Source organism: Pelophylax lessonae (assembly GCF_965119305.1).
Source record: "Pelophylax lessonae genome assembly, chromosome: 3".
In the NCBI taxonomy this organism is placed as follows: Eukaryota; Metazoa; Chordata; class Amphibia; order Anura; family Ranidae; genus Pelophylax; species Pelophylax lessonae.
Window position 1 is genome coordinate 27,132,932 of NC_138770.1, and position 22,574 is coordinate 27,155,505.

At 45.2% G+C, this 22,574-nt stretch overlaps 3 protein-coding genes across 3 annotated transcripts in view; 2 read left to right on the forward strand and 1 right to left on the reverse strand.

Moving 5' to 3' along the window:
- LOC309549835 (uncharacterized protein) overlaps positions 1-865 on the forward strand; it is a gene marked incomplete at both ends in the record, with an annotated part of 117,844 nt that extends 116,979 nt beyond the window's left edge. The window contains one exon of the mRNA XM_082250335.1: positions 683-865. Within this exon, the coding sequence (XP_082106461.1) occupies positions 683-865 (183 nt within the window). The remainder of the gene's footprint in view (positions 1-682) is intronic.
- The window catches only part of LOC309550260 (uncharacterized protein), a gene marked incomplete at both ends in the record, with an annotated part of 1,652,360 nt that overhangs the window by 1,077,614 nt on the left and 552,172 nt on the right, over positions 1-22,574 (reverse strand). The gene's annotated exons all lie outside the window — the stretch shown is intronic.
- LOC309549838 (uncharacterized protein) overlaps positions 1-22,574 on the forward strand; it is a gene marked incomplete at its 3' end in the record, with an annotated part of 314,748 nt that overhangs the window by 78,245 nt on the left and 213,929 nt on the right. The gene's annotated exons all lie outside the window — the stretch shown is intronic.

The window sequence follows — 22,574 nt, forward strand, 5'->3', positions numbered from 1 at the left end:
AGCCGCCCCTCACATCACCGGGTAAGAGACTTTATTGTAAAGGAGAGAGCAGTTCGGAGGGTCCACCTAGATCCCCCATCATCTGATAAACACATAGAAACAATGTATTCAGTCAGTGTGTGTGTTTCCTACAGATGGATCCAGTAATGGGAACCCACCAGCGAGATGTCCCCGTCCTCTGTATTCCCGGGATTCCACACAGGAAGGTCACACCATCCCTCACCATCATCAGGTAGATGAGGAACAATCACTGATAGTATCATTAGGATCTGTACATTATCTGCATTGTTACCATTGATGTCATTTTTATTATATATTCAGAGTGGAAACCTGAGAGATTCTAAAGTTGAGGTTAAAGCAGAGATAAAAGAGGAGGATGATGAGGATGGGGTGATGGAGGAGTCAGAGTTTCTAAAGGAACACAAAGATCTGTACCAGGACACCATGGAGGAGTCATCCAGCTACAGAAACCCACCAGAGAGATGTCCCCGTCCTCTGTATTCCCGGGATTCCACACAGGAAGGTCACACCATCCCTCACTGTTACAAGGTCAGTGGATTGGAGCATCTAGAACATGGACTTCTGGAGAGGATGTTTTTTTTTTTTTTTTTTTTTTTTATAATATCACAATATTAAAGCTTATAACTTTCAGATGATATTCGCTCTAATTTTCTTGGTTTAGAGTGGAGATCCAATTGATATAGAATTTGAGGTTAAAGCAGAAGAAGAAGAAGAAGAGAGGTATGTGAGGGATGATCAGCAGTCTATGGAGGAGGATGGAATAACGGGGACATTTATAGGGGAGGACACTCCTACAGAGATCAGCACAGGTGGGTCATTAACACTAAATACTGTACATACATGACATAAATACATGTAATCCACCACTGATTACTGAATACCAATATTATGACTCCTGACCCCTGCGCTATATACTCTATGTTGTATTACAGACTTCTGCTCTATCCCCTCTACCAACTGCTACAGTATCTCACAAAAGTAAGTACACCTCTCACATTTTTGGAAATATTTTATTCTATCTTTTCATGTGACAACACTGAAGAAATGACACTTTGCTACAATGTAAAGTAGTCAGTGTACAGCTTGTATAACAGTGTCAATTTGCTGTCCCCTCAAAATAACTCAACACACAGCCATTAATGTCAAAACCGCTGGCAACAAAAGTGAGTAAATCCCTAAGTGACAATGTCCAAATTTGGCCCAAAGTGTCAATATTTTGTGTGGCCACCATTATTTTTCCCTCTTGGGCATGGAGTTAACCAGAGCTTCACAGGTTGCCACTGGAGTCCTCTTCCAGTCCTCCATGATGACATCACAGAGCTGGTGGATGTTAGAGACCTTGCACTCCTCCATCTTCCATTTGAGGATGCCCCACAGATGCTCAATAGGGTTTAGGTCTGGAGACATGCTTGTCCAGTCCTTCACCTTTACCCTCAGCTTCTCTAGCAAGGCAGTGGTCGTCTTAGAGGTGTGTTTGGTGTCGTTATCATGTTGGAATATTGCCATGCGGCCCAGTCACTGAAGGAAGGGGATCATGCTATGCTTCAGTATGTCACAGTACATGTTAGCATTCATGGTTCCCTCAATGAACTGTAGCTCCCCAGTGCCGGCAGCACTCATGCAGCCCCAGACCATGACACTCCAACCACCATGCTTGACTGTAGGCAAGACACACTTGTCTTTGTACCCCTTACCTGGTTGCCGCCACACACGCTTGACACCATCTGAACCAAATAAGTTTATCTTGGTCTCATCAGATCACAGGACACGGTTGCAGTAATCCATGTCCTTAGTCTGCTTGTCTTCAGCAAACTGTTTGCGGGATTTCTTGTGCATCATCTTTAGAAGAGGCTTCCTTCTGGGATGACAGCCATGCAGACCAATTTGATGCAGTGTGCGGCGTATGGTCTGAGCACTGACAGGCCGACCCCTCACCCCTTCAACCTCTGCAGCAATGCTGGCAGCACTCGTACGTCTATTTCCCAAAGACAACCTCTGGATATGACGCTAAGCACGTGCACTCAACTTCTTTGGTCGATCATGGCGAGGTCTGTTCTGAGTAGAACCTGTCCTGGTAAACCGCTGTATGGTATGAAAAAACAAAGAGAGAGGGATGAGAGGGTCCCACAGCAAACTGGGGTCTCTACACTCTCTCACAAGGCAATGGGACTTTGGAGGCTAAGAGTGGGTTTTGATCCTGATGAAAATAAATACACAAATAATATAAAAAATATAGCATTTATTTATACAGACATAAAAAGATTCGTATCACAAAAGCGTATATTCAAATGACAAATAGTGCATGTGCATAAGACAATACAGGTTAAACCACTGGATCCCAAAAAGTCACTTAAAGCAGAGGCAATTGATGTGAAACATCTATTGAGTCATGATGTGATCATGATACCAGTATATAATGGTATGGGATACATCAGTGGGAACTATGGAATCGCGACGCGTTTCGCTCATGTCGCTTCCTCAGTCGATTCCGTTAACCTTGTCCATTGAAAAGACATGCTTAATAAGCGAAATCTTTATGCCAGAAAAAGATATCTGGTCCAGGTAGAGGCGTGTCACATGTAGCTCCCACAGGTTTGGCCCTTATTGGCTGCCCAGCACAAATTAATACTCAATATTTCGAATGTTCCATAAGGAATCAAAACGGTGCGTCCCCCGCTTTAAAAAGGAGTGCTTATCAGAAGCCAAAATTGAGTTGCCAAAGAAGTGAACCCAGTCACTGCCGATATGACCAACAGCCTCTCCACGTGGTGTGCACGCCGACACTCTATAGTCTTGGCCACCGTGCTGCAGCTCAGTTTCAGGGTCTTGGCCACCGTGCTGCAGCTCAGTTTCAGGGTCTTGGCAATCTTCTTATAGCCTAGGCCATCTTTTTGTAGAGCAACAATTCTTTTTATTTTAGATCCTCAGAGAGTTCTTTGCCCTCATGTTGAACTTCCAGTGACCAGTATGAGAGAGTGAGAGCGATAACACCAAATTTAACATACCTCCTCCCCATTCACACCTGAGACCTTATAACACTAACGAGTCACATGACACTGGGGAGGGAAAATGGCTAATTGGGCCTAATTTGGACATTGTCATTAGGGGTGTACTCACTTTTGTTGCCAGCGGTTTAGACATTAAAGGCTGTGTGTTGAGTTATTTTGAGGGAACAGCAAATTTACACTGTTATACAAGCTGTACACTCACTACTTTACATTGTAGCAAAGTGTCATTTCTTCAGTGTTGTCACATGAAAAGATAGAATAAAATATTTACACAAATGTGAGGGGTGTACTTACTTTTGTGAGATGCTGTATATACATAATATGGATTCTCTTATTTACGCCCATTTCCTACCAGCTGGACATTTTATATCTGATGAAAAAATCAAATGAAAATGAAAATAAATTTCTTCCCCCAAATCTGTAGACAATAAGTGGGAAATAATAATCCAATCTGTGCGATATCACCGTGCCGTGTAACAATCAGACTTACAATTCTAAAATATGAAATCTATTAAACAGTGTCAGGAAATGAATAAATAGTAATGTGATCGTCCAATAAGAGGATAGAAATGTGTGTCATGTGACACGTGTCATCAGTCAGGGCCAATATAAATGATAAAGTGCGAGTGCAGAAATTGCAGATGAGAAAGGTGCTGGTGGTCACTTCCACTCACCTTACCATCTGACTCCTGTGTTACCAGCGAGTCCCACAGATCCCTTCCCCCTCTAGGGATATCGCTCACTCCTCCCCTCCTTCCTCTTCCTCCACGGTGTATATGGGGGGGGGTTAGAAAATGACACCCCCTCTAGTGCTCTCCGTCTATCTGCTTTATTCAACATTAAAATCCAAGATGATAGAATTACAAAGCCGGGACTTGAGCAGTGCGGACTAAACAAGCTTCACAATGTGATCCTTCACTCAGATACCCCTTCCCTGGGATGGCTGAGATGGGATGTCCCTGTGCAGGCTCCGCCCATATTTTCTATCCCCCCCCCCATATATACCGTGGAGGAAGAGGAAGGAGGAGAGGAGGGAAATTATTTCCCACTTATTGTCTACAGATTTGGGTGAAGAAATTTATTTTAATTTTTTTTGGCGCTGCATTTTATTTGATTTTTTATTTGTTTTTGTGTTTAGTGAAAGAAACTTTCTGAATGTAAGCTGCCATTGGGTGAATGTTTCTGTGAATATTTATACACCATTCTTTACACTACATGATTGTACAGATTTATTATTTATTTTATATCATATTTTATATCTGATGATGTGATTGGAGGACCGACTTTTACATGGTGATAATAATGTGATAACATCCCCCAACTTTTGAACCTTAAACAGAAAGTGATAATGGGGGAGGAGTCAGTAACCCAATGATGGTGGTCTTCAGGATCAGTCCAGTCTTCATCTTGGTTGTTCTCCCCCCATCCTCACTCTCTGACCTCTGGTGGGGCTCAGCCCCGCTGTTATTCATGACTAAATCATGGACTAAATAAGGAAGTGCAGGACTTCTTGTGTTGGGAAGATGGCAATGAGTGATAGAGGGGGAGGGGACACTCGTCCTATAATCCCCTCTTCACTGTCACTCCTATTGAAGACAGTTCTCGTTGTTTCCTCACTCTCTGACTAAGGTCCATGAATAAAGAAATGAACTGGTAGGAGTTCAGAGGACCCATTTACTAGTTACCTTGAGGGTGGAATTGTAAGATCCTCAGAGACAAAGCTGCCTGATGTGGGCGGAGTCCTTGTTAAGGGGAACCAATCTGCTGATGTCTAGTAATAATCTTTGTATTTCTATTTTAGTACATAGACGGGAGATGAGGAAAACCTCAGAGGATTGTCTCACTTTGTCTGCAGACAGTAAAGTAGAAGATGAGGACATCACACAGTATAGTCCAGGAGAAAACCCGGCTACCTCAAATGTCCATCCGGCACCACACAGTGTAGATGGACCATCGTATTCCTCTTATCCTGAGGAACCTCAGACTGTGAGGGACGGTACCAGACCATCGTATTCCTCTTATCCTGAGGAACCTCAGACTGTGAGGGACAGTGCCGGACCATCGTATTCCTCTTATCCTGAGGAGCCTCAGACTGTGAGGGACGGCCCGGACCATCGTATTCCTCTTATCCTGAGGAGCCTCAGACTGTGAGAGACAGTGCCGGACCATCGTATTCCTCTTATCCTGAGGAACCTCAGACTGTGAGGGACAGTGCCCTCCTTACAACAGATGAGAGGTTTTCCTGTACTGAGTGCGGAAAATGTTTCCATTTAAAATACCAACTTAATGTGCATAAAAGATCTCACACTGGTGAGAAGCTGTATGCCTGTCCTGAGTGCAGAAAATGTTTTGCACAGAAGTCCAATCTTTCCACACATCAGAGATCACACACTGGTGAGAAGCCGTATTCCTGTCCTGAGTGTGGAAAATGTTTTTCATTGCAGTCCCATCTTTCCAGACATCAGAGATTTCACACTGGTGAGAAGCCATATTCCTGTCCTGAGTGCGGGAAATGTTTTTCAATGCAGTCCCAACTTTCCAGACATCAGAGATTTCACACTGGTGAGAAGCCGTATTCCTGTCCTGAGTGTGGGAAATGTTTTGCACAGAAGTTTACTCTTTCCACACATCAGAGATTGCACACTGGTGAGAAGCTGTATTCCTGTCCTGAGTGCGGGAAATGTTTTTCAGTGAAGTCCGCTCTTTCCACACATCAGAGATCTCACACTGGTGAGAAGCCGTATTCCTGTCCTGAGTGCGGTAAATGTTTTTCATGGAAGTCCACTCTTTCCACACATCAGAGATTGCACACTGGTGAGAAGCCGTATTCCTGTCCTGAGTGCGGGAAATGTTTTTCAGAGAAGTTTACTCTTTCCACACATCAGAGATTGCACACTGGTGAGAAGCCATATTCCTGTCCTGAGTGTGTTAAATGTTTTTCAGATAAGTCCAATCTTTCCACACATCAGAGATCTCACACAGGTGAGAAGCCATATTCCTGTCCTGAGTGCAGGAAATGTTTTTCACAGAAGTCCAGTCTTTCCAGACATCAGAGATCTCACACGGGGGAGAAGCCATATTCCTGTCCCGAGTGAGGGAATTGTTCCTCACTGAAGTCCTGTCTTTCTGTACATCAGGGGTCCCACACAAACCTTGAGGTGTATTAGTGCCTTGAGTGCGGGAAATGTCTTTTATCTGAATGTTGGTGGACATGTGGGGAAGAAGCACACCCTGATATACACCTCAGATATACTCCATGGCTGATCTTTATCATGTAAGAAACCCTTCATAAGGAGATCAGAGATCACCAAAGACATGGATGAAGTGTTGTCCCGTGTTGGCCATTGATAGCCGGAGAAAAATAAAAATGGAGTCCTTACCTTTCATTGGCTGAGTACATTTTGTGCGGGAAGATTTCACAAACACTTACAGGTCTGGTTGTTATAAATGTGTTGATGAAATGTGACCCGCATTCCCCCAGTCATGGTGAATTGGGAATTTCTATAATGGTCAGTTCCATCTAGTGGACATAAAGTGCTTTCCTGACAGATGTCCATGGCAGCATACATTTGGGTAGCCCCACCGTCATTCCTCCCCCATAAGACCCCAACCACATTAATGTTCAGGATAAGCCAAAGGCAAAAGAGAGGGAGTGATTGAAGATGTGGGATAAAGAGTGTAGGATAGAGTCAGAGGGTGACCACAATATTTGCAAGGGTGCAGTGGGCAGGTGGTTAGGTGAGTGTTGAAAAAAGTTTAGCAACCTCGTGTATATTAGCAGGGTTGAAAAAGGGAAGAGTTGACTGTGCCTGTGAATATGGAGTGATATCTGTACAGCAGAGATCTCATCATGAATTGTATCAATCTTATTTTTGTAGTGATTGGCGATCTCCTGGGCAGTGGATCAGTTAGTGGATAAAGGCAGTCGAAGATGAAGTAGCATTAAGGGTAGAGAAAGGTTGATGGGGATGGGATGATAAGTTGTTAATGAGAGTGATGAAATAGGTCTGCTTGGCAGTGAGGAGACAGGAATTGTATTTTTGGAGGGCAGATTTATATTGGTTGAATTCTTTATAAGACTTATTCTTACACCTGAGGCCCTCAAGAGATGTTTTTTGAGAAGGATTTTCAGGGATGGTCTAAAAGTGGATGTTTTTTTGAGACTTCTGGTGTCATCTGTTTGCCACTGTTGTAGGCATCGGGGCCTTAATCTATGTGTACTGAGGGGGCCGAGCTCATCCAGGGTGGAGGACAGAGATCTATTGTAGACAGAAGTGGTTAGATTGGGGCAGGGCATGGGTGAGATTTTGTCATAGAGGTGGTCAGTAGCAGGGAAGAGAAGGGTTAGGTGGTAAAGGTTTCTATGGGTAACTGTTAGGTGGTTGGAGGGAGAGGTGAAAGTCTGGGAGATTATGAAACTAATAAGTTGGTGATCAGAGAGAGAAAAAGGATTGTTGGAGAGTTTTCACAGAGTGCATAGGTAGGAGCATACATAGTCAAGGGTGTTGCCATCAGAGTGAGTAGAAGCATGAATCTATTGCTTCAGGTCAAAAGAGGAGGTTAGATTGAGAAGTTTAGAAGTAGTAGGAGTGTTAGCTTTAACAGTGATGTTGAAGTCACGAAAATGATTTTGGGAATTTCAGAAGAGAGAAAGTAGACGGTCAAGAAAGGTTGATACGGGTCCAGTAGGCAGATAGATCACAGCACTTCTAAAAGAAACTGGGGAAAATAGATCAATACAATGTGCCTCAAATGAGGAGAGTGACAGAGAGGCAGGTGGGTGAAGTACCTGAAAGATGCTATGTGGAGCTAGAAGGATTCCCATTCCACCTCCCTTCCATCCACAGAGTCTGGGGAAGTGAGTCCAGAGAAGGCCATCATGGGAGAGGGAAGCAGGAGCAGCAGTGTTGGATTCATGAAGCCAGGTATCAGTAACAGCAAGTAGTTAGTGATAAAGAGGTCATGGACAGAAGCTAGTTTGTTAAAGACAGAGCAGGCATTCCAAAGGGTGCAAGAGAAGGGGAGGCTGGTTTTGGGAAGAAGAGGGTTAGAAACTAAATTGTGTGGATTGCTGCTGTTGCCAGAGGGCATGTGGTGAGGAGATTTGGGTACAGTTAAGCGATGGAGGCCCAGGGTTTGGGGTTTAATCTCTAGAGGTTGGGAGAAGCAGAAGGGTTAGGGAGGTAATATGGGATTGCAATTTATATGAAGGGACATGCCTCAGGGTTCTGGAGGTTTTATTAGCATGTGGGTTTAAAATTAGCAGGAGTTGGTGAGTGCAGAAATAGGGAGAGGACAGAAGTGAGGGTGATATTTATAGGCTGTGGGGTGGCGAAGAGGGGTGAGGGAAAGAGAGATTAAGGAGTGAGGACACAACTGTCAGAAGGATTGGTAGAAAGCACATGTTACAGAGAGGAAGGAGAGCGGAATGGGGAAACAAGGTCACCTGCAGTCTGTTTGGTGTTTTTCAAAGTAGTTTGCTGTGTATTCTCACTTTGTGCAATCGCTGAAGTGCAGAGCCGAAGTGCGCCCACTTATAGAAAGACATGCTCCCCAGCCCTATATAGTGTGGAAACGTAGATTTACCCCTTCAGGGTCATAGCATTCCCCCACTTACAGGGCTCAAACATTTCCTTAATTTTGGAGATGTCACCTTTTCCTCCAATGACCTTCTTACCTCATCAGTCTGTTGTAGAATTACTACATCTATACCAACAATGTCATGCTTACCCCTAACTCAGGTTTTTTTTTTTTTTTGCCAGCCGCATATCAAGTCATCACTGTGGGAGAAGGAAGAGACAATGAGGAAAGGGAGGGAAAAAAAAGGAAGAAATAGGGGAGAAAAGGAAGAGAAGGGAACGAAAATGGGAAGGAGGAGGAAGGGAAAAGGGGAGGGAAAAGGGGGGGGGGGAGAAAAGGGAAAGGAAATAAGATAGAAAAAAGGAATAAGTTCAGTGATGACTGGAGCATATACATCAAATATCCAATAATGATGCTGATATGATGATGATAATGAAAAGGCGAAAATTCGAAAATGAGCCATTAAGAATCCAGAGGAATGTGTTAGACCAAAATTGTTGCGGTCCTTTTCTATCTCACCTTAAACCAGTGACGTTGTAGCGTGGCCCTAATGCCTCGTACACACGCAATGATTATCGGCCGACCGATCGTCCGACTTTTGTCCAGAGTTGTGTTTTGTTGGTTGGAATGTGCCTAGACTGCACACAAATTTTCTCGGCCAACAAAAATCTACTTCAGAAGTGATGTCATGTGCTGGTTTACTTTCCGTGTGTTTTTTCTTCTCTGAGCATGCCCAGTCTTGCTCATCAGATTTTTGTCTGCCGAAATCTGTACTGACTGACGGAAAATCGGCCGTTTGTGTTGACGGCCAACAAAAATTTTATAGCCTGCACACCAGATTTTATTCGGCCGAAAAGTCGGAGTCGGTTGTCGAAAGCATCATACTAACAAGCCGAAAATCGGCCGATCAGACGTTGGCCGAAAATTCCCGGCCAATAATCGATGCGTGTGTACGAGGCATTAGTGTGGAAATAAACAGCAGATGCCGCATAACTGTCGGCGTCTGCTATTTATATATCTTCTAGCAGGGAATTGTCAGACACGCCAAGAGTTGGCATGTGACGTCGCCTGCTCTGATCCCACCGACTGCGCATGCGCGAACCTTGCGCATGCGCAGTGCTGCCGCGACCGAGACCGGACTGCCACAGCAAAGACAGGGAGCTCCGAATGCATGTTGCTGTCCTACGGGGGATCACATGCCTGCCAAAAGGGAATAGCCCAACCAGAAGGGCTTCGACATACATGGTGCTCTGATCCCAGCTTTAGTCACCTCTGTACATACAGAGTAATCATAATCAAACATGGATGTAATTGCCCAGATGAAAATAACAATTGCTTGTTTGCATAATAGATAAAGATAAATATACAACATATATGTCAAAACAAAAAGGACATAAAACAGTGACATTATTTGGCATCACTATGGATACAAAGTACTGCTGCTAATAGACAAAGTCCACTAACTTGCAACTATCTATATCTCAGTTTTTCTTGTCACATAAAGGACAAAGAAATTGGGGAAAAAGAGGGGGGGGGGACAAAAGGGGGGTTATTGGGAATGAATAAAGGGAAAGGGAGGAAAAGAAAGGGAAGAAATGGGGAAGGAAGAAAAGGGAAGGAATGCATCAAAGAAAAGGTTTATATGTTATTACCTAATTTAAGTCGGGAGGAACAACCGCATTTAGCCTTTCTATCCTCAAGGTTTCTCCTTGTAATAGTTTCCTGTCCCAATTTCCACTTTGCGGATCCTCATGAACAACTTCCAACACAAAAAACTTTGCCACCTCTGATCTAAATCTGTGGCATAATCCGATGTGCTGACCGATAGCTGTTAACTTGCCACTATTGGAATAATAAAGATGGTCACCAATTTGTTGGCGTAATTCACGCCTAGTTTTTCCCACGTAAAATGCGTTGCATTCGCATATCATGAGATATATTACGCCTCTAGTACCGCAATTGACATGTGTACGAGGCGAAAAGTGGTCACCGTTAAGCAATCTATATGTGGTGCCCTCAAGCACCCATGGGCAACGGGGGCACTCACCACATTGGTTGGTGCCCACTGAGCGACTGCCAACATTATCATAGTGGCTGTGGATAAGTCAGTCACGTAGGGAGGTGGCCCTGCGGAACACTAATTCCGCGGTATCTTTGACATATTTTTTAATAATGTGGTGCTCAGTCAATAGGTGCCAATGGGGAGAAATTACTGAACGGAGTTGTTGATGTTGAGCCGAGAATTTTGTTACCAATTTAACTGTATCCAATTGTGGAGGTTTGGGAGAAGGATACAGTAAAGAGTTTCTGTCCCTGGCACGGGCCCTATTAAAGGCCTTTCTTAGGTTGGTATGGGTGTACCCCCTCTCGAGAAGGCGATCACGTAGGGAATTTGCTTGGATATGAAAATCATCATCCCTGGAACAGTTCCTATGTAGGTTGCGCGTACGGGATACTGTAAATAAGGGATTTAGGATGTGCGCTTGTCGCATGTAGCAACGTATTACCAGCCGACGGTTTGCGGTACAAATCAGTGATAATAGTTCCATTTGGTAGTTTCATGATCATAAGATCCAAAAAGGAAATTTGATGGGCACTGTAGGAGAAGGTAAATTGTAAGTTCCAATCATTCATGTTTAATATACCCAAAAAATCATGTGACATGTCCTCAGGACCCGTCCACGCCAGGAACAGGTCATCTATGTACCTGTACCAAAACGGGACGAATTCTAGAAAGGATGCATACCTCTCCTCTGAAAAGACCATTCTCTCCCACCCCCCCCCCCCCCAAGTAGATATTCGCATAAGATGGTGCACATGTTGTCCCCATGGCCATGCCCTGCATTTGCAAAAACATCTTGTCCATGAAGACAAAATAATTCCTGGTAAGAATAAATTGTAATAACTTCAGAATAAACACACTGAGTGGCCAAAAATAAATGGTCCGGTGACACTTATAGTGATAACTCCTCCATCCCTAAATCCTTTACATACAAAAAGGGAAGGTTGCTCTGGGACTTTAACCACTTTACCACTAGAGCATTTTGCTGTCTTACGTCTGGGCCACTTTTTGCGATTCGGCTCTGTGCGAATTTAACTGACAATTGCGCGGTCATGCGACGTCGTACCCAAACGAAATTTACATCCTTTTTTTCCCACAAACAGAGCTTTCTTTTAGTGGTATTTGATCACCAGTGCGATTTTTACTTTTTGCGCTATAAACAAAAAAAAAGCGATTATTTTGAAAAAATAACAATATTTTTAACATTTTTTTATATGAAATTCCCCCCAAAAAAGATGTAAAAACCAATTATTTTTTAAATTTTTGGCCAATTTGTTTTCTGCTACCCATGTTTGGTAAAAAAAAATCGCAATAAGCATATTTTGATTGGTTTGCGCAAAAGTTATCACGTTTACTAACAAAGGGAAAGATTTATGTCATTTTTGGTGTTTTTTTTTTTAACGAGTAATGGCGGCGATCTGCGATTTTTTTTTTTGCGGGACTGCGACATTGTGGCAGACAGATCGGACCCTTGACTGACATTTTTGACACTTTTGGGGGTACCAGTGACATTACTGCAGTAATCAGTGCTATAAATATGCACTGTTACTGTAAAAATGACACTGGCAGGGAAGGGGTTAATTTTATTGGAGAGGGAGGGGTTAATGTATGCCTGGTGCTTACTGACGTGTGGGGGGGAGGTGACTGTGTGAGCCAGGGACAGATCGGATGTCCAGCTATGCTGAACACTCCAATCTGTCACTCCCTGTCACTGAGGAGATCCGCCCGCTCTGTTTACACAGGCGGGCGGATCTCCAAACTGGATTCCCTGACGATCGGGGCAGAGCAGCGGCGATTGCCACCGCTCCTCCCCTGGCCTGACTCCCGCTGTGAATGAAAACAGCGGGAGCGCGCCTCCGGTGGCGCGCGAGCGCCGCCTACAGGGGAGAGGTCTGGCAACGTAGGTCTACGTCGTCAGACCTACAAGAGCCACTTTGCCGCAGTAGTACTCCGGTACTCATCGGTAAAGTGGTTAAATGAGGCGAACACAGGTGGCCACTCAATGGAGTAAATGTAATCTCAATTTAATGATCAGTGTAAAAAATGACAACATGTAACACGGTACATAAAACGTTAACCAAGCCAAACAAAGGTATAGGCACAAATGTAATACATGCTTGAAATTAGTAACTGTGTTGTTGCATGGTTGTAAACAGGCATCTTAATAACTTTGACGCGTTTCCCGAGCACTCCGCTCGCTTCTTCAGAAATGGATGTGTGCATGCATGTCTGTGATATGAAGAAATAATATTGTAACAACAATCCAAAAAATAGTTATTGATGATGTTTGCAGGGTACAAAACCCATGAAGGATCCCAAGTCGGGGACCCATACTTACAAGTCAGCCAAGCCTGGACAGCGAAGAGACACTGAACTCCAGTGGCGGCATGAACGCCTGATCCGGGAGCGGATGGAAAGGGACCCAGAAACACCCAGCTGGGAGAGGATGAGGGACAGGAGATTGGTATGTGTGTGTAGAGTGAGGTGCCAGATGTCCATGATCACTGACTAAAATAAATATATGTAGGTTGTAGCAATGTAATAATAAACTGCATCATAGATATATTAAATATAAATATGTATTGAATGTACAGCAACAAGGACGTAAATGTGAGGGCTGGTGCAGGGATCAAGGGAGGAGATGCACCCAAAATTGAAAAAAATGCTTAGTATGAGTAATGTGGGAAGCAAAGTGAAGACAAAGAAAGAGTGGTAAAAACAAAAAATAGCGATTGGAAGAGATATATATATATTGTACCATGTATGGTGCAAACCAAAAAGAGAGGGGAACAAGGAAAACTGAGGTGCAGAGGGAAATTAATATGAAATAGTATGATTCATGACTGTGTACCCACCGTGTGTAGTGTGTGGACCCAGGGATGAGAGGAAACTCCCTTCGTACAAAAACAGGTGAGTCAATGAATACCTGTGTGTACCCGTCTCTCATATATGTCTCCCGGATAGGGCGTGGCCGGGTCCCACCCCAAACGCCATGTGCTCTGGTTAAGAGGTGCAAACACCAGAATGGCGTCTGTCACCAGATGGAGAAAGATGGTGCTAACGTGCCGATTTCATCCGGCCAAGAGATGTGACATACCGCGTGCATGACGTGATGATGCCACAAATTAACCACTTTAGCCCCAGAGGATTTGGCTGCTCAATGACCAGGCCATATTTTGCGATTCGGCACTGCGTGACTTTAACGGACAATTGCGCGGTCGTGTGATGCTTTACCCAAACAAAATTGACATCCTTTTTTTCCCACAAACAGAGCTTTCTTTTGGTGGTATTTGATCACCTGTGCAATTTTAATTTTTTTGCGCTATAAACAAAAAAACAGCGATAATTTTGAAAAAATAACAATATTTTTCACATTCTTTTATATGAAATTCTCAAAAGAAAAAAATGTAAAAATCAAAATTTTTTAACATTTTAGATCAATTTGTTTTCTGCTACATATTTTTGGTAAAAAAAAATCGCAATAAGCGTATTTTGATTGGTTTGCACAAAAGTTATTGCGTTTATTGGAAAGATTTAGGTCATTTTTCTTGTTTTTTTTTTTTACTAGTAATGGCAGCGATCTGCGATTTTTTGCGGGACTGCGACATTGCGGCGGACAGATCGGACCCCTAACTGAACTTTTTGACACTTTTGGGGGTACCAGTGACATTACTAAAGTAATCAGTGCTAAAAATATGCACTGTTACTGTAAAAATGACACTGGCAGGGAAGGGGTTAACAGTATGGGTGATCAAGGGGTTAAATGTGTCTCTAGGGGTGTGATTCTAACTGTCAGGGGGCGTGGCTTGTGAAGTCATCACAGAGACATGCGATCCTATATAGCAGGATCACATAGCCTCTGTGATCACTTCAGGGAGAATGACAGACGGCTGTGTTTACATCAGCTGTCTGCCCTTCTCTCTCTGCTGCAGGAGATCGTGAGTGGCCGGCGGACATCGGAGCCGCCTGCCACACACACTGGCTCCCTGGCTGACGAGCGGGGGCGGGAGCGCGTTCTGAGCGAGCGACATAGTACTACATCGCTTTGCCCATGAACGGCTGCCTGCTGCAGTAAATCTGCGTTGGGCGGTCGTTATGTGGTTAATGGACGTCACCAGTCAGCTGCATTGGACATGGCGCCAATGCAAGGGTGGCCCCGCCCATCAGCAGACAGTAGGGGACAGCAGGGGAGGATGCACCTCCCCAGGACATGCATCACAGCTCCCGGAACTGGTCAAAGTCACCACCAGGAGGAATGCAAATCGCCGGCCAGGTCCGGGCAGCTGCAAATAACACAAGAGTAGACAAAAACCACAATGAATTCATTCACTCACCTGTTTGTACACGAAGGGAGTTTCCTCTCATCCCCGGGTCCACACACTACACACGGTGGGTACACAGACATGAATCATACTATTTCAGATTCATTTCCCTCTGCACCTCGGTTTTCCTTGTTCCCCCTTCTTTTTGGTTTGTCCCACACACGGTACAATACATATCTCTTCCAATCGCTATTTTTTGTTTTTGTTTTCACCACTCTTTATTTGTCTTCACTTTGCTTCCCACACTGCTCATACTAATGTAACCCTGTAGAGTTACACAGGCTGTATTATCTGAAATGCCCAGTAGATGGCAGATGGACTCAGTATGCTGTTAATAAAACATTGAGCATTGATCACAGGACTTGGCCTTTTCAGTCACATTATTGTGGCATCATCACAGTGTGACCAGGAAGTGGTTTGTGAGGAGATGAGAAGACTGAGGGAGATAGAGACCAGCTCTGTATGACTTCTTATCCTTCTGCTCAGGTTTTATCACCTATTAATGTCCTGGGAGGACTTCCTGCACAGCTCTGAGGAAGGAGGTCATGGAAGACTTCTAGAAGTTACCACATGCTCAGCCAGAGAAAGGACATGCGACTAGCTGTGAAAGACTGCAGCACAGAGATAGAACCTTGCTGAGAGAACTTGCTTCACCCAAGACCACACCAGCTGAGAGAGGGACCTGCTTTCAAAGACACGCACTGAGTCCAGACGTCTGGTGAATCCAGTGAGAGGAGACTGCAGCGGAATGACCTGTTTAATTGTGTTGTGAGGGTAAGCCAAGCCTCTCCCTGTATCACCCCAGGGCACCTGTCTCCTCACTCACAGTAAAGACTCTGAGGTCCAGAGTGGACATTGCACATCTCAGGCTGCTTCAGTGACCCTGCGGAGCAGGACTTATAAGGGCCCCAACTCTCCTATGTGCACCAACGGCCATTAGGGCGAAGATAAGGGGGTGGGATGCAGGTGTGCTAGTGGGTGGGTGAGGAAAATCCGCATTGCATTGTTATCTGCGTTACTCTATTGTATTTTCCCATGCATGTTGGTTCATTTGCTACTTACTATATAAAGTTAGTTCCAGTTAGGCTGTGTCAGTCTCATTGCACCAAGTATGTTCCCAGTGGGACCCCACATCCCTAACCCGGATGCCCCACTGGGTGGAGGCACTGCCGCAGACATGTACCCCAGCTCTCAGATAGCGGAGGCTCAAGATCCGCCTGTCAGGCATAGTGAGTTAACTAGGTTCAGGGACCCCAAAGACACTAGGGGGCGCCCTCAAAACCCCGTTACATATGGAGGCACTGCTGAGATCTATTGGGGTACAACCAGGGAGAATAGGTTAAGTCCTCAGGCCACTCCCTCCTTTGCAAAAGAGTGGGCCCAGCAAAGAAATGTACCATTACAGTAAGCTGTGATGTTATGCAAAGTCCCCTCCTGCTGTGAGATGAATCACGTCATCTTGTGTATATAAATTCGACTGGGAATAGAAATGGCGACCATCAGGGATATCCTGCAGGATTCTGAAGGCCAAACTTACATGTTAATATATTGTCATACGGACTTGGGAGACCATGAGATGCCTACCAACGTTCATTTATATGGAGCCCCGGATGAAGGATGCTCCTTAGTGTACGCTCTCCTTGATAAGGAAGAAAGGGTCTCACTGCAACCACCCTTTAAATTAGAACAGAAAGACTATGTCACAGAAAATTATTCTAAGCTCCTGACTCCCATCTCCGGAAAGGCCGGAGCCATTCCTAAACAAGCTGCCCATCCTATTACAGGACAGGGGATGATTACTCCTAAAGCAGAATCTCATCCATCTACAGCATTACTGAAACCAGACAACCCTGAAGTACGCACCCTGCCTACAGGAGGTAGTGATGTATCGGACATATTACAGAAACTCTCAGAAGCCATAGTGACGGCAAACCACACCCATAGTTACCACAAACTAAAAGTGTTTTCTGGGAATCAGCCTGTTGCTGCAGGAGAAGAGCCTTTTGAGGTCTGGAAGGATAATGCTATGCAGTTGTTGGAGGAATGGTCTTGTACGGATACCATAAAGAAACAGCGGTTGGTAGAGAGTCTTCGTTTTCCCGCTACAGACATGATAAGACTGTACAAGGGAGTAAATGGGCAAGCTACTGTGCACGACTATCTACAAGTCTTACAGGATGCTTATGGGAAATCAGAAGATTTGGATGATCTGTTGGTTAAGTTCCTAGCCACTAAGCAGAAGGAGCATGAAAAAGCCACTGACTATATCAACCGGTTACAGCTATCGCTAGGAAAGTTATTCCATAAAGGAGCAGTCACTGCCTCTGAGTTGGATGCTCGGCTATTTAAGCAAATTCAGAGAGGTGGTTTGACCAATAATCCAGTTATGATTCTGCTGAGAGCCAAGTTGGATGATAAAGTTCTGCCTTATTCCACATTAATAAATACAGCCAGGAGATTGGAAGAACCAGACGTGTCCACCCCTACAGAAGGAGAAAGAGGATACAGAACTGTCAGCTCTTAGGAAGAAGGTGGCTGAATTGGAGCTCTTATGCAAATCACCACCAGAGAGAGCAGATCCTCCCCCTGGAAGTGGGGGGCAACACAGGAAGACTCAGAAAAAGCTGTTTCCTGAGGATTCACCCCGCCGAGGGGACTGCTTTAAATGTGGAAAGTCAGGGCATTTTCAGCGGGAGTGCCCTGTGAATTCCATGGAGGTGGATGTGGAGGTGCTGGCAACCGAGCTCGAGGAGACTCAAATGACCAGGTCTTACAAGCGAAGGAAGACCCGGCCTACATATAGTCTATCTGTTGGAGTAAGATTGGGCCTAAATCTTTGATACATGTGCAAGTAGAAGGAATTCATGCTTCAGCGTTGCTAGATACAGGTTCTCAAGTCACCATTATCTACAGAGACTTCTATGAACGTAATTTGAAACACATTCCTATGGAACCTGCAGGAGAGTTTCAGCTATGGGGCGTTGGGTCTCAAGCTCAACCTGTGGAGGGATGCATAAAAGTGACCATAACTATTCCCCAGTTAAACACCGGGATGATATGTCCTATGAAGCTGGAAGATTTGATATGCCCTGCAGCCAAGAAAGTGTGTGCCCCAATAATATTGGGTACTAATGCAAAGATGGTACAGGATGTATTCAGGGCCTATCTGACAGAAGTGGGAGATGTCTCCTTAGACCGATTGATGGAGGTCAGCCCTGTCCTAGGAAAAGAGTGTCAACGACTAGCCCTTGAAACAAAACCAGGGTTGTGCCACTATTCAGGAACAGAACCTGCATTTGTGAAGCCTGGTGAGACCAAAACTTTACGAGCCATAGCCTCAATGCACCATGAAATGTTGGGGGGAACTGGACAATACCTTATTGAGTCTCTGCCTGAAGAGGATCAGAAGAAGGGCTGGACTCTCATACCTGAGGTAAAAGATTGGCGAAAAAGGTGGTGTCGGAGCTTTCCTGTGATGGTACAGAATTTAACCCCCACAGAAATCCGGATTGATCGTCATCAGAAGATTGGTGTGATACACCTTTTAGATCAAGTTTTGTCCATCATGTCTGTGAGTGCAGAACAGGAGGATCATGTGAAAACACCTTTAGATTTTGATCTGAAAGATTCTCCTCTACCACAGCAGTGGAAAGACAGCCTTCGTTCAAAACTGGCCACCCGAGAGGGAGTGTTCTCCAGAGCAGAGATGGACATGGGGTGTTCTAAGAGTGCCACCCATGCTATAAGACTTGCTGATTCTACTCCTTTCAGAGAAAGGTCAAGAAGAATACCCCCTCGAGATATGGAAGATGTCCGGGACATACTCCAGCAGATGGAAGGAGCAGGCATCATCACAGAGTCCCGGAGCCCCTATGCCTCACCTATTGTGGTAGTGAGGAAAAAGAATGGTTCAGTTCGGCTATGTGTGGACTACCGTACTCTGAACAAGAGGACTGTGCCAGATCAGTACACTTTGCCCCGGATAGAGGATCTCCTGAACGCCCTATCTGGCAGCCAGTGGTTCAGTGTGCTTAACTTGAGGTCTGGATATTATCAGGTACCCATGAAGAAGGAGGATCAGGAAAAGACAGCTTTCATCTGCCCTTTGGGGTTCTTCCAGTTTACCAGAATGCCACAGGGAGTCACAGGAGCTCCTGCTACTTTTCAGAGGCTGATGGAGAAAACTGTGGGGGATATGAATCCCAAAGAGTGTCTAGTGTATCTAGATGACCTAATTGTTTTCGGGAAGACGCCAGAGGAGCATGAACAAAGGTTGCTAAAGGTGTTGGATCGACTTCAAGCTGAAGGCCTGAAGCTATCAGTGGACAAATGCCGATTTGCCCAAAACTCTGTTGTGACGGTACTAGCCGTCACTATGGGTGACGGATCACCCTGTCCCTGGATTGTAAACCCCTTTGTGTCATTTTCTTATGAGTTTTGGACATTGCATTTTATTTTCCCTTTATTCATCCTCTGAACAACTGACTCATGGCATTGAGTTAATGTAATGTAATGTTACAACCCATCCCCCCCCCCTCCTGTTTCTGTGTCTAAGTGTGTGGATTCATGGCAGACAATGGTCTGAGTTGGAGACATCTCTCCGCAGGGGGTGTGTATTAAGACTGCCTGTTTCAAATGTACAAATGTTCAGTTCTCATTGGTTGGTCTATGTTCCCTTCCCCCCCCTTCTGTGGAAAGGCTAAGGGGAGTTTCCCTAAATGTATGTAAAACTGTGTCTTGGAATGTAATAAACAGTTTAAGCTCTGCATGGTTAACCCTCAACACCTGTGTGGATTTTCTCGTGATTGAGGGGTTACGGGCTGGGTATGGCTTCTCCGCAGGCTGTGGGTGCGTTTGGAGGACAGGAGACACAGTTTCGTCGGATGTGCCCAGCTGGGGTACAAAGATCCGTAACATCTGTCACTTATGTGGGGCACATAGTCTCCGCTGAAGGAGTAGCCGCAGATCCTGCTAAAATTGAAGCAGTGTTGAATTGGCCAAGACCAAATAACATCAGTGAGTTGCGGTCCTTTCTCGGATTCTGTGGTTACTACCGAAGGTTCGTGAAAGACTACTCAAAGATTGCTCGAGAGTTACATGACCTGCTGAAGATTACCTATGACGTAAGGGGTGCTAAGGCACCATATCCTAAAGACCCTTTTGGAGAGAAATGGACTTCAGGATGTGAAGACGCCTTTCTGACATTGAAGAAGAGACTTACAGAAGCTCCTGTCTTAGCCTATGCAGACCCCGAGAAACCATATATCCTCCATGTGGATGCCAGTATGGAAGGCCTAGGGGGTGTACTGCACCAAAGTTATCCAGAAGGATTGAGGCCGGTGGCTTACATAAGTAGAAGTCTTACAGGTGCAGAGAAGAACTATCCAGTTCATAAATTGGAATTTCTGGCACTCAAGTGGGCCATCGTGGATAAGCTGCATGACTATTTGTATGGAGCAACATTTGAAGTAAGGACTGACAACAATCCACTTACCTACATACAGACTACAGCTAAGCTGGATGCCACAGGACATAGGTGGTTGGCTGCCTTGTCAAGCTACAGTTTCAGCCTGAAGTACAAGCCTGGGCCCAAGAATGTCAGCGCAGATGCCCTGTCCCGCAGACCTAGACTCCCACCTCACCGAGAAGAAGAGGAGTGGGAAGAGATCCCTGGGCCGGGGGTAGGAGCCTTTTGTCAGATGTATGTGGTGGCCGAGAGTCAAGAAGAATTTGCCGAGCTAAGAGGGATAGACTCCATTAGCCACTCTCCGGAAGCTGTGCCTGAGGTGTTCCATGCTCCAGTCATGCTTCAACAGTGGTCCAGTATAACCACAGAAGACAAGAGGAAGGCTCAAGCGCAGGACTGGTATATTGGGATAGTTATCAGAGCAATAAAGACTACGAATCCTAAATTGCTGACTTCTCTACCTGTGAGTCAAAGAGAATTATACCAAAGAGAATGGAGCCGACTACATCTCGAAGAAGGAGTACTCTATAGGGTCGTGAAGTATCATGATCACCCTGACAGAAAACAATTAATACTACCGCACAGATACCGTGGCATGGTCCTGAGAGCTCTCCACGATCAACATGGGCATCTCGGGGTGGACAAGACCTATGGCCTAGTACAAGATCGGTTCTATTGGCCTCGCATGAGGGAACATGTTGAGCAACATGTACAGACATGCAGGAGGTGTATCCAGAGGAAGACCCTGCCTGTGAGAGCTGCCCCTATGGGTCATCTGAAAAGTACGGGACCCATGGATCTTGTGTGCATGGACTATCTCTGCATTGAGAACGATACAGCAGGAATTGGAAATGTGCTGGTGGTAACGGACCACTTCACCAGATATGCTCAAGCCTTCCCCACTAAAGATCAAAAGGCTGTGACTGTAGCCAAAGTCCTTTGGCAGAAGTATTTCATTCCCTATGGACTACCCAATCGGATACACTCTGATCAAGGTAGAGACTTTGAGAGTAAGTTGATCAAGGAGCTGTTGGACATGTTGCAGGTGCAGAAGTCCAGAACCACACCTTATCATCCGGAGGGCGATGCACAGCCAGAACGGTTCAATAGGACCCTCCTAGATATGCTAGGGACTCTCAAGCAAGTCGAGAAGCGGTCTTGGAGTAAACATGTGGAAGCCATGGTCCACGCATACAACTGTACAAGGCATGAATCTACAGGGTTCTCACCCTATTTCCTAATGTTCGGAAGAGAAGCTCAATTGCCGATAGATGTCCGTTTGGGAGTGTCTCCTGATGGAACAGATTCAACTTCACACTTTCAATATGTGAGGAACCTCAAACAAACCCTTCATCGGGCCTATGAGTTGGCCACCCAAGCTGCAGCAAAAATGGAAGAACGGAACAAAAGAAGGTATGATGCTAAGGTGAGATATTGGGAGATTCAAGCAGGGGATAAAGTTCTTCTCCGGAATCTAGGTGTGCCTGGAAAACACAAACTGGCTGACAGATGGAAAGATACCCTGTTTGAGGTTGTGTCCAAACTGGAAGGACTGCCAGTGTACAACATTAGGGGCCCGGAGGGCCGAATAAAGGCTTGGCATAGAAACCATCTGCTTCCAGTTGTGTATGCTGATGAAGAGAAGGAGAGTGGTGAAGAACTGAGGGAAAACCCAGCAGAGAGTCCTGGAAATGGGGCAGAGGAGACCCCGGGAACTCCCAGTGCAGAGGATCAGTGGTGGTCATCACCCGCTGAAGAAACACAGCAATTGCCTCCTTTAACTCCTGTGGTTTCACAAAGTTCTCCAAGGTTGAATCCAGAAAGTCCTTGTTTTGTGCCTGGAACTTCCCTTAGAGACTCTAGTTCGAGGGCAGGAGTCGAAGTTCCACAGTTGATGTCCCAAGATCCTCTTCCACAGCGAGAACTGAGACACAGCACCAGAGTGCGGCAACCCCCTAGGGCCCTAGTTTATGATAATATAGGAGAGCCCAGTTATGCCCCGCTGACACAATCGGCATCTAAAATGGCCACTTTCCTACATGCACTAGCTGAAGTGGTAAATGTTAGTGACTCTTTACCCTAGATAACTAGCTAGCTAGGATGTTACTGTGCTA